The sequence below is a fragment of the Carettochelys insculpta genome, chromosome 8, assembly GCF_033958435.1.
Source record: "Carettochelys insculpta isolate YL-2023 chromosome 8, ASM3395843v1, whole genome shotgun sequence".
NCBI lineage: Eukaryota > Metazoa > Chordata > Testudines > Carettochelyidae > Carettochelys > Carettochelys insculpta.
Genome location: NC_134144.1, coordinates 11,051,480 through 11,064,715, shown reverse-complemented (window position 1 = coordinate 11,064,715; position 13,236 = coordinate 11,051,480). Strand labels below are relative to the sequence as shown.

Below are 13,236 nucleotides of genomic sequence, written 5' to 3'. Positions count from 1 at the left end.
TGGGCTAACTAAAATTGAGGTACCACCACTGTTACGGTTTGCTGACACAGTTTGCAGGCTCAGGATATGACGCATTTTAGGAGTTGACCCTCAAATTTCATACTGAAACCACTCAAAAGAATGGGGAACATTTCAAAGTAACATAAGTGACTGGCGAGTCTAAATCCCTTTTCAAAAATTATGTTTAGGCAGTTAGGAGCCAAGATCTATTGAAAGTCAGTGGGACTTAGGCTCCTAAGTGCTTAAATCATTTTTACTGTGGGATTTATATCCCTTTTAAAATGTTATACCTAGGCTACTGCAGGGGTTCAATTTCTAAACTGTAACTACTTGCCTGTGGTATTGAACAAAGGAAGAATCAGCCACTGGTATGGGAAAGGAAGAAAATATAAGAATATATGGGACAATGGTAGTTATGCAGTCTAGTGGACAATCAAATAAAGCGTGGTTGATTGGACAGACTATAAATCAATTTCAGTTTCCTCTGGTTAAGTTGTAAATCATAGCTGTGCCAGAATACTGTAGGCTTTACTTGATGATATGCCTGATGTGGAATACATGCTGCTTGGAATGGGTGCTCCTTGCAAGGAAGAACAAAGGGGTTGATTAGAAGTTCTGGGCACTAGGTTGTGCTGAACATGGAAATAGGAGCAAGGCCACCATTTGATGTGATAGATGTCCTATGTTTAGTTAATATCACAGGAAAACACCACCTACTAAAAGCACAATTCCTGCAGTTCCCACACAATGTTAAAGACATTATCACTCGCTCCAAAAATAGATATCTTAACCTGTTGTTATCCTTAATAACCACCATTTATCCCCAGTATTTACATAGCTAGAGAAGCTAATGAGCATTATTCCATGCAATTGATTCAATAGACAGGGCCCCTGTGCTTTTGCATGTGGGCCTCTTTTTAACAGAGAAGACCTGAGTATGAGATGACTTTTCGATGTCTCTTCCTTTCTCGCTCTGGTGGAATGCCTATATTACAGAAGTGTTGCATGGCTTTTAGTGATGGGGGATAATGCTGTCTTGTTACATAAGCACTTCCGAGTTAGTCACTGATATCTTCCAGCAAATTCAACATTTAAAAGGAGGGGTTTGAGGCATACCAAAATAAGGATAATAACCAGGCTAATGACCTGTCTGGACCACCTTTTGTCTGCAGCATCTATGCAAAAGAGTTGGCTTTCTGATGGCTAGAGCCGGCAAGGGGTATTTGTTTGGAGCTTGTATTTTGTCCAAAACACCACAGTCAGAAGACATTTAGCTGACTATTTTTGGTTGCTTTTCACCTGGATGCCACAATATTGAACTTCACTGTCTATTGTAGGTCTTACTTTTGATGTTTAGCTTCTGAATTTGATCCTTTGCATTTTATACAGAAATTTATTTCTCAGGTACTACAGCAAACAGAAGATTTGACACTAGGAGGTTCTTGACTGCCTTTAAGGGTCAATAACAATCTCGTCAGCCAATTTTTTATATAAATGCTATTAAATATCCCCTCTGAACTCTGTGTCATTCTAAAGATTCTTCTGAGTTTATATAATCAGCAGTATATACAAATACGCACTTCAAGATTTGTGTGTTCTAATGGAAAAGTTCTCTGCTTTGGCAATTTCTAGATGAACTTCCATAAGATAAATATTACATTATTGGTTTTATTTTGTGGGGAAATTCAGAAGGCAAATAGTAGGGCATAGAAAGTGACATGAAATACAGAGTTAACACTATGTTCTTAATTTTAAATTCCACTAAATATGGTTTCAGCTTTGATCCTATCAGGACTAATTCCTTTGTCACTCTACTAATTAATTCAGTGTGCTGGAGAAAAGATGCTAATACGGGCATCAAAGAAGTGGAAGAAGGTTTTTTTGTTTTTTAATCAGAGTTGCTAAAAAGACACGCTTTTCTCCCATTAGACTGAATCTGGATCAGTCATTTTCATTTAGGTCCCAACAGTTGAATATAATGAAAAATATGTCCTCATTTCTCTGAAAATTGGCATAAAAAACCAGGAGCAACCAATATGAGGGTTGTTAATATGGGCTTTTTTAATGAGGCTGCTTCAACTATAATAAAGAAAGAAAAATCTGAATATCAACGTTTTCCGTTTAACCTTTCCTTTTCCTGGAAACCCCACTATTGCGTTGTGGCAATTGAACACTCTACAAAAGCGATTTAAAGGTGGTTACCATGTGCATATTTTGATTTACCAAAAATATGGCTGAATTTAGAGCTTAATTTAAAAATTCATATCAGATTTATAGTTTCCAAAAATCAAACACATTGACTGAGACTGCATGATTAAATTCAATAGCTTGTGGCCAGATCAGTTTCTCCTTCTGCATAGTGTTCTGTGATTGTCCTAGCAGCCCTATGAATGCAGCATTTGATTACATTTACTAGAACTACTTTCATGTGGAAGTAATTCTATGGTCACTTCTGAAGTGATTCAGAGCAGGTTGAATGGGCTTGAGAATCCCAAAATACCTATGTAGCCATTTTCTGGCAGCAAAAGGAATCAAATCTTTGTAGAAAGGGTGGTGCCAGACATGAAAGAAAAGGCCTTCACTGAACAGACGCAATTATTCTCTAGAATGTTGTATTTTTAACTGTGACTGACTTACACTTTTTAGTTACACACTTCTCTGAAACCTGCTACATATTCTCTGCAGTATGGTAGCTTCAGCAAAACCTTTACTCCCACTAATACTATACCTCTTACTTAGCTTCTGTCCAGTAAGTAAACATTTAATAACAGCCATTATAGGTATTTAGAAAAACACTAAAAATGTAAAACAAATATTTAATTAACGTTGCTGTTAAACATAAACATAAAAAGAGTCTGGAGCAGTAATCACAAGCAGTTAATCTGACTCACTAAAGATCTTTATGGCAATGTCTAATACCCTTAAAAGTGAATGTATGAAAGTAATTAATCAAAGCACAACATTGCTTCTAGAGAGTATTTCTTCTGCTGTAAAGCTGTGTGGTAAAATAACTTAATACACACAGCAGTAGTGGCAGTTAATAAGCTTTTATAGTTGCTATGTGGACCTGAAAATCATACCTTATTAGTATCTTTATCTTTCTTGCTCACCCATTCACTGTTACTTACATTCAGATTTAATTTTGAAGGTTTTTTTTTTAATATTTCTAGTGTTTCATTATGCAGCTGCTTTAATAATGTCAGCATGAGCTTTATGTTGTTCTTTGGCTGTTCAGTGGCTCTTTTTGCTATATACACTTTACAGATCACTCCAGCTTTTTTTCAAATGATTTCTGGAGAAGCCAAGATTTCATGGCATTAGTGGGATTTGTGTATTTTTCATGTCTTGAACCCTGTTGAATTATTTTTCTTTTACCACAGCTGTTTGCAATTCCAGTCTTTATTAGCTGCAGTGACACCTACCGACAGGGGGAACATAATTAATGAAAAAAATTCCCAAATGCAGAATTTAGCTAGCAAGCTGCTTAGGACTCTACCCAGCAGATGTTTCTCCTGCTTAGAAGTGTGGGGACTTGAGAGAACTCCTTGCTTTTTAATCCTTGAAGTAAACGTCAACACATTTGAGATCTGGAGACTCACTGTTCAACACAGAAATGAAATGTTGCCATGATCACAGTTTTAGGTCTTACATTTAAGACATTTTCCCCAGCAACTCCAGAGCAGGCCCTGGAACAGGAGGTTTGCTTTCGTCCTTGAAATCTAAAAGACGTTGACAGGATGACTATTCCGGTAGCATTTTTCCCACCCATAATCGCTTGGCAGTCTCTGTAGAAATATAAAAGTTCCCTCTTTATATACCAGAACCCATAATATAGTAATAAATATTTCAGTAAGAAATCACACATCTGGAATTCAAAGAGTTGAATGACTCAACATTTTGAATGGAAAATACTCTAGTTATTCTTAGGACACTGGTGACTTCTTTCAGTGGCTAGAGCTAATTCCAGCACAGGGAAATCTGTCCGAGTAGTACAACACGTTCTCAAATATAGTACATGGGCTTTCACATTAGGATGACTCACTCATTTTCATCTTTCTGAGGACATCACGAAAAGAGATTCCCTCTCCTCTTCTGCGTGCAGCAGTAGTGTGCTCAGTGCATTTGGATTATTGCCTTTGATAGAGGAGAGCATTCTAATGGTTTTACGGCTGCAACTTCCCTCACAGGCATTACACCAGCTAATCCCTATATTGTGTAGGTCACGTAAACTGATAATTGTGCTGCTTGTTTTTTCTCCCCTATTATTATTTTAAGTGGATTCATTCTATGCAGACCCATCTAAACAGATGAAAAGTCAGAGAGTGCACACAATCTATTTGTTCTTCAGAACTTCTGCTTCTTCCATTTGCTATGTATATTTTTGGATAAGGAACAGTTTTGTCAGGTAAAAAGAGAATTTTGCGACATATAGTGTAGTGGAACGAGCTTCCAAAGATTGTTATGCAATAAATTAATTTACTAATGATTTTATTTGCATATCAATCATTTTAATTGAAAAGGCAGGGTTTACAGTAATCCTGTTATGGATTACAGCAATCTATGTAAATTTCATAAACTTTGAGGTCAAATGCCATTCACTTTTCAGAGAACTTTCATCTTTACTTGATTAACACCACAACACAGTTTTGATAACAGGCTTGTTCTCATATCATTAAACTCAGTGGGAGTCCTGTCATTGACTGCAGCGGAAAGAGAATCAGGCCCAGTGTGAGGTTAGCAAGGAAATAATTTTCTACCCTAGCCGTTGGAAAAATATTAAGCCTAGAGTGCACAAAATTATGCAAAATTACGATAACTAGAAGTTTTTAATCATCATGTCTGGTAATTTAGAATAAATCAGAGAAAACAGACCTTTGCAAATACAGGTTGAACCTCACTCATCCAACGCTCTCCTGTCTGGCAACATCTGTAATCCAGTGTGATTTTAGTTAGCCAGAGGACCGCGTATCGTGGGTGAGGCCAAGTTTCCTGTAGCTCCGTAGAGTTTGTTTACAGCCCCCAGTCCTGGCTCTCAGTGTTCTGTGCTGTTATTTAGCTCTAATTTACTCTAAATATCTTCTAAAACCCCAATAAGGATGGGAAGTGCTGGCAATGAGCTAGACAATATTGACCTCCCATGGTCTGGCAAAAATCTCTGTTTCAGCACTGATCAGGTCCCAAAGGTGCCAGACAACCGAAGTTCAACCTGTACACTCAGTGAAGATCCTGGATATTTTGTGGTTTTATGTAGTATGTATGGTTTGTTTTAAATCAGTGCTGGATTTTCACAGTTACATATGTAGTACCTGGAGGCACTGAGACCTCATACTAAGGTGAGTGAAGTCTATGCTCTACAGCCTTGCCTGAGAGCCAGCTGGCCTTTAGCTTATGCAGTAGAGCACCAGGCTTTAGCCACTATGACTGCAGGTTCAATCCCTGGTGCTAGCAACCTGGGTCTGTTGGCGTTACACATATATGTAGATGGAGATATAAAATATATACAGTCTTGTATAATATTCAGTCTTTGATTTTTGCTGTACTGCAAAACAATAATAAAAATTAAGGGTAATGAAGTTAGGTAAGGTTTAGGAATGAACAGAAAAGACTGAAATCAAAACATTTTCCCAGTCTTAGGCAACATATTTTGTATTTAGTATGAAAAGTAAATATAAGCCTACACAGATCCAGGGTGAAGTCAAAAATAGCAGAAAAACTTGTTTTCATCAAGACCGACCCACCATTGTTGGTTTATAATTATGTTTGACCTGTCCATTTTGTGAAAACAGCCACTCTACTAGCAGACAGCAGTGTTAGTGCAAAGACAAGTCAAACTGGCTGTTACTACAAACAAAATTGTCATTTAGCTTAAAAAGAAATTCCTTCTGTAAGCAACAAATAATACCCAGGTTGAAAATGAGGTGTTCATTTTTTACATTTTTGAAAGCTACATCTCTGACTTTACTTCCCCGAAGCAACACAAAATGCCTAAGAATAATGTTTTCAAAATCCACAAATACTAGACTCCACAAACCCATAATTGATACTATGGGGGGAACTGCAAGCAGGAAGAATACAAACACACTGCCAGAGCCAGGCCAAGGCCAGAGCTCATGTGCTAATGCGCCATCTCTTGAGGATACAGCCATGAGAGCTCCACAGTGAACGTGCAGGTGCTGGAAAATAAAATCTTTTCCCATCCAACCTGCAAGCTTTGGGGTGTTGAACTAAGGTGGGAGTGGGTTGTTTTTCTCTTACATGCGTGTAAGAAATAACATTTGCAAGGTCCCATGTCACTCTTCTTTTATTCCTATATCTTTTCACCTCTCTGTGTTCATCTCTCTTGCTGATGCATGCTTCCTCTACCTGCCCCAGACTGCAGGAAAACCTAATCTGTGCTGCTGCTCCCCGCTGCCTGTGACAGTGGTTTTCAAACACTGTGCTGCAACACGCAGGTGTGCTGTTGAAATTTTGTCAATTTACCTTTGCTGAGCTTCTTTGTAGAGCCACCACAGGGGGTGGGGGGATTGACGACCCTGCTGGTGCCAGGTTGGTCAGTTTCCCCTCACTGCAGCTGGCACAGGGTTGGTCAGTTTCTGCCCTGTGGGGGTTCTTTGCAGAGCCCTCACAGAGGGGAAATGCCAACCTTGCAGGACCCCATTCAGATGAGGGTTAGATGAATCACTTCTTCCCAAATTGAATGAGCTGATGGGAAACCTGCCCCCTCTGCCTAATGTGGCAAGGGGAAGAGAGGGAGGGCAGGAGCCTGTTGGAGCTGGGATGCAGTTTAAATGACACATCCCAGCTCCAGCGGGTGACAGAGAGAAGAACCTGCTTTCTGGAGCCACTTCCTCCACCAGCAAGTAATTTAGTAGTTGCTGAAATTTTCAGTGGGTACTTGTTTACTATACATCCGTAGCATGGTGTTGAGCAGATTTTGAAAGTGTGTCTGTGCTTGTTAAGACAGTGTATTCTGTGGTGAATGTGAAATATGAATGCATTTCATCCTCGTTTAGCTTGTTGTATGCATTACTATGTTGCAAACCTCTCTTGTAAAACTCTAAGCATATAAATGTGAGTAAATGTGACATTTACAAGTGATCGATTCAGCTGAAAAAAGTAGGTGTGCGGTGGAATTGTTTGTGTCATTGAAGTGTTCCGTGTTACTGCAAAGGCTGGGAACCACAGACCATACTATAGCTAAGCTACTACTTTGAGACCAGCAGCTGAATGAAAACTAGCGTGAGCATGTCTGCTTGAGCTGGTCATCATACCTCTTGTTTTAAACATAGCTGTAGTGTGACAAAACATTCACATGATTTCAACTTTGGCCAAGGGAGGAATGCAAGTTATAGCTCAGATATGTGCAGTGGAATTCACTTCTCGTCCTGGAGGCAGTTCGGATGGAAATGAAAAACGAGAAGGATAAAAGATCACTGTGGAAATATTACTGACCGCTTGAAAAAGTCATGAGGCATGTTAATGAGGTTTAAAATACATCATGCTCAATGGAGTAATAATTTTTGTAAGTCATTAGGCTTAATTTGCATGTAAAGGCACTTGAAAGATTGGGATGTGGTAAAGATGACTGTTCATTTGTGACCTATGAAATTCAGGATTTCAGATTTGTCTGGGTTAGTGCTTGGTGGCCCATAGTGCCGCATGTAACTAAACACAAGATCTAGTCAATGAGGAATGAAATGCAGGTCTGCCGCTTTATAGCCTCTTGCAGGCTTTATGAGGACGGGAATAGAGTTTTGCATATCTTTGTGCAGTGCATAGCTCAACAGAACCCCAGGTGAGACTGGGGTCCTTGGGGCAATCTCATAATATAAACATTTAATTAATATATTATTAGACAGAAAGTAAGAGGATTTAAAGCGGGGCTCTCTGAACTAGTGATCTCTCTCATATTTAATAGAACAGGATCTATTTTTCATGTTGATTGCACCTTCCTGTGATTTTCAACAAAAATCAATCCCGTACCTTTACATTAAAACCATATGTGAACAAGTGACATTTTTTGCCAGTAGGCACAGAACATGTCAGTTCTGTGTGTTGGTACATAGGATTGCTCTGAAGATTACTTTCAGAGAGTGAGCGTGTTCTCAAGCAAGAAGACCCTTCAGCTTCTTTGAAATGTGCGCTGATAATAGCGAACCATAGCACCTGCTTTCATTTGTAGCGTTGGGGGCCTGGTAATTTCCATAACACACAATGGTACCACACTTGGAAATTCATTTTATTTTGAGAATAAGGGAATTTCGAAGTGTGGGGTTTATTTCGAAGCACCCACATCTATACAGCTAGTCTATGCTTCGAAAGCAGCACTTTCGAAGTGCAACTGGCTGCCATTATGCTAATGAGGTTCTGAATAGGCATGTCAGCGCTTCATTAACCTGTTCCGAAGTGCCTCATTAACATGCCCCTTCCAAAAGGGAGGGGCATGTGTAGACACGGCCAATGTCTTAAAAAACTCAAGGTTCAAATACTTCATAATTAAATACTACGTAAATTGCCCATAATCAGAATAATTGGTCATTTATTTTATTATTGTGATATGTCCCTTATTCTAGGCAATTGCTTACTATGTTATGGTTGTTGAAATCCCCAGCTTTGTTGTGTGCTCAGTAAATATTGCATTTTTCCTCTACTAATTCTCTCCCTAATGTGTTAATCAGATTTGGAAAGAAGAAAGAAGAGAGAGGTGGGAAAGCTGACGAGAAGGGAAATCCAAATTATGGCACTCTAAGAGAAGAAGAACTAGAAAAGATGAAAGATGAGCGTGAAAGGTGAGTAATTGGTGTAAACATCTGTGCTGATTAGAACAGCAGCAGCAAGGACCTCCTGTGGTAGGAGGAAAATCCAGGGCAGTTGGTCCAGTCGTGGGTCAGTGATATGCCATCCCAGCCCCTCCCAGAAATTCTCTGCAGTGCAGCATTGTTAGGCCAGTCTTCTGGCTCTCCATGAGGCTGCTGTTGTCTTGGGCTACTGCATAACAGACTCTGTTCTTCTTCCCTGGCTTCTCTAAAGGTATGTCTTCACTATGCAGAAGATTGACCCTTGTGTTCCTCAATATCACAAGGATTAAGGGAGGCCAGTGGAGAGCTCAGCTCATTGACCTCTCTCTGTGAGGACAGCCTGATAAGTCGAGTCTAGCTATGCCATTGCCATAGCCAGAATTGCATCTCTACCGTTGACTTTAATGTCTGGTGTAGACCTGGCTTGTGAGTGCTTAATGCAGCTTCTGCACAGCGTGGTGCAACAGCTACTCCTCAGGCCCTGTGCTACCCAATACCAGTAAGAGGAGCTTCTCCTGGAGCTTGGCCTCATTTTTCTTCCCTTCTCTCCCAGTGCTACATGAGCCACTACTTCTGGGCTTCTGTGTACTGAGCTTCCCGTCTCTTCCATCAAGGGAACCCAGTTGTTTAGCTCAAGCGAAAGTTGCCCATGCTTTTCTTGCGAGGGTTCTGCGCCATGGTATTATATGTCACCTGGGGAGGCAGGCACCTGCGGGGTTCTCCTTCCCTTGTTAGATTATGAGGAGAAAATAGGCCCTGCTGCTCTTTGTGTCTCAGGGCGGCTGGCTTCTCTCTGCGTGCAGGGATGTCATACATACGAGCTGAATGGACAGGCCTACCTTTGTGTTCCTCCTCGCTAGCCACATTAAGACTCTTCTCTCCCTTTATGCACAGTTACCCTGTTGCAGATCTATTGCACAAGGTATTTTAATCACATGACCTGGTAACTGAAGGGATTTGATGGGTAAAGATATTCAAACTGTTACTGCAAATATTTATGCCACCCATTTCAGGAGGTTGTAGGCTCTTCAGTTACTGTAGTACAGATGCTGGATACATTTGCCCAATATTTTAATAGGCACTTTCTCAAAATTAAATAACACCAAGGTAGGATTTAGACCATGTGCTTTAAAATTTCTGTAGCGTGTCCCTGATTTTGCCAGGCAGTGGAGTGCCATGTTTATTTTAAACTGCTGATTCCCAGTTTGGATGCTGGCAATCTGAGAGATATGTGTCCTTCATTTTAAAGAAGCCAGTGTCTTTTATTAGGATATTGGCAAGCTAATAAGTATGTATCCCATCTGTTAAAGGGCCACTGCCATTTACTAAAATGTTGGCAGACTTAAAGGAATGAGTCCTTCTGTCTAAAGGGCTAATGTTCCAAGTGGACATGAGATAATTGTTCTTAACATTTCTATAGTGTTAATTACTTTTTAAAAAAATTATAGTCCCTGACTTGCAGCAAGTTGGTAAGGATGTATTAGAAATAGGCAGCCTACTGTCTTCATCTTTCTTTTCTTTTTCTCTGCTCTGATAATGATTTAATTTTCTGACCAAGAAGTGTTTGAAGTGAAATGGAAAACAGCAGGTGAGTTTAGAAGTTATGAACTCATTTGATATTTTTAACTCACTTATTTGATTTTTCTTCCGCAATGCAAATGAATAGAAATACTATCCTTTCTTCTTCGGGTAGTTCTGCTTACACCACTAAAAAATCCTTATACCATCACAAAAGCGGTATAACATATTATATATATACAAACAGGTCATACCAGTTCTGTAACTAAAACAAGAGCATAGTTCTGTGTGTTTGGTAGTTCAGGGTTATCTACTAGTTCACTATTGAACTCTATCTTGGTCACAGGATGGCTAAGATTTTTATCAGTAATAAAGGAAAAGGGCATACACTAGCTGGTCTTCTCTCAAAGATGTTTTGGTTCAAGAATGATATTGGGAGTTGATTTAAATAAGCTTCAAGTAGTCCAGTTTAAAAGAAACTGACTGTTTTCGCTCGTGGACTATCCACCTAATGATGTTGCTCATGAAGACAGTAAAGATGAGTTTTATAACTGTGTCCCAAGATTCAGTAATCCTATAATGTGTAATGTAATTCAAGCCTAAGATTTTAATGCACATATTGGCAAAGAAACCCATGTGGGGAGCCTACACCATAGATCTTGCTGCTACTATGACTTCACCAACTGCAATTTTGCATGTGTTGTCTCATCTTTAACAAACGAAGCTTCACTAAAGATTTACTAGAATGTAAGCATCATATTTTCAACTGCACTCTTGTTTGGAATGAACTGTATTTATGACAAAACTAACAAGTACTTGGCTGCAGAGTGATAGACTACAGAACTGTAAACAAAGCAATCTCCTAACTAACCTTGAGCAAAGTATTAATTACTTTTTCTAATTTTGACTTTCATAAGTGATATTAATTACCTATCTAATTTTACCTTTCCATGAATAGTTACATGAGTAATTTTTATTCCAAAGTCTCAGTTCCATCTTTAGAATAATAAACTTAGTTTGGCCACTTGGGGTTTTATTTCAGTTAAATGCTGACTGCCCGGGTTTCTCAAATATCTACTATACTAACCAGTACTCCACACGTGTGTATAAGTTGATCAGATACATTTTTTTTCAGACCCTGAGCTGTGCATATCAGCTGTTAGTGGAAGAGGTCAGAGTAGTTGATTTTAGGGGTGGGATCTAGACTCAAGGGAGTTGGACTCGATGACTTCCTGAGGTCTCTTCCAGCCTTAGCTTTCTATGATTCCATGACCTTGCATGATTTGGGAAGGCTGACTTTGCATATAGCATCTCGCCCAAAGGCACAAGATTTCTGTGGGTGGTGTTTTCCAGCAAGAAGTTCATTCACAACTTAGAGGAGTGTGATTACCTCATAACCAATAAAATATTTTATAAAGCCAACCAGCCATTAGACTGCACACTCTGTGAAGTGAAATGTTGTTGCTGTAATCCTGGACATTTTATTTTCATTCCACACTTTTCTTTCTTTAGTATGTCTTATCTGTGTTTCCTTTTCTTGATTCCCTGCTCCAGTCTTGTTCCATTAACACATCCTACACCAAAATACCACCCTTGTTATTTTAGTGCTGGCCGGTAAACAAGAATTCCATTTTGCAAAAAGAATTTGAAGTTTTGAAATTGATTTTCATTCCACATCAGAACAAACCTAACAGCTTTCAGAATTGCTCATGCAAAAACATGAGAGAGAAACAATGAAATGTTCATTGAGTCAGAGAGAAACGTAACTTCACAGCTTAGTCATTGGCCCAATTACCAGCAACGTGGTGAAACCATGTTGTAGTCCCTACTCCAATTTAGCATGAGCAGGGACTTACACCTGGATCTTCCATATCCAAGATCTAACCACTAGGGTGTTGGTTATTTTGGCTTTGATTTCTCTGTGGTTTTAGTCAGAAATTGCTTCCTGGACCTGAAAAACCTTCCCAACAAAGAGGCTTCTGCAGAAAGTTTATTTTGATATATTGACATTCTCCACTGAAACTTCTTAACCAGCTCTAATGATTTGTTGTTTATATCAAAGGTAGTTCCTAGAGGCCCCAGCCAAGATTAGACGTTCATTGTGTGAGATGCTGTAAAAACACACACTAAAGAATCAAACTCTGCCCCCAACAATTTACAGGGTAGATATAAAAGATAAAGGATGGGAGAAAGAAAAGAGTGTCATTATTCTCATTTTGCAGATGCTAATTTAGTAATTTGTCCAGGATCACAAAAGAAAATTTGCATCAGAACTCACAACTGAGCCCCCATACCCTTAGTCTACCGCCTAAATCAAAAAGGCCTACCCTTTCTTTCTCAAATCTGCATTACATTCTGTAGCTGGTGCTACTATGGACTTGAAGTGGTTAATGGGGATTTAGGATGTTAGCCTTACTTTCTCAGTAATAGCCTTATCTGTATCTAATTGCATATGAATTCCATACCTCCTCTAAATTTTACACTTCATTCCTTTTTTCAACTCTCTTCTAGTTTTTCATAACTTGTAGTCACACACACATGACCAAACCCTCAAAGAAGAATGTCAGAACTTCATGGCAATGTTGTATATTAGGAGGTTTTCCTTACCTAGTTGTTTCATTCTCTGTGTTGGTGGTTTGTCCTTCCTCATTCATGTCAGTGGTTCATTGGCCTGAGGCCCTATTTTAAATATAATTTTGTTTGTGCTTCAGCAGCTTTGGCCATAATTAAACATTAAGTCCAAAGTGCTGTGACCTGCCCATAAAAGATAAAAGCAAATACAATTTTTTAAAGAAAATCTTGATCAACCTGGGCCAGATTTCTATATTTAGTAAGTTCAGAGTAAGTTACTGCCAGACTGTCATTTTTTTACATTTGAAAAACGAGATGCTGTTCTGTTACTAAATTATTAATTACCAGA

At 39.1% G+C, this 13,236-nt stretch overlaps 1 protein-coding gene across 4 annotated transcripts in view; it reads left to right on the top strand.

Moving 5' to 3' along the window:
* Positions 1-13,236, top strand: part of PARD3B (par-3 family cell polarity regulator beta) — a 614,980-nt gene that overhangs the window by 463,344 nt on the left and 138,400 nt on the right. For all 4 annotated transcript variants that reach the window (XR_012646411.1, XM_075001347.1, XM_075001346.1 and 1 more), the window contains one exon: positions 8,679-8,789. Coding sequence is in view for 3 of the 4 variants with exons in the window: in XM_075001347.1 (XP_074857448.1) it covers positions 8,679-8,789 (111 nt within the window). In the remaining variant the exon portion in view is untranslated. The remainder of the gene's footprint in view (positions 1-8,678; positions 8,790-13,236) is intronic.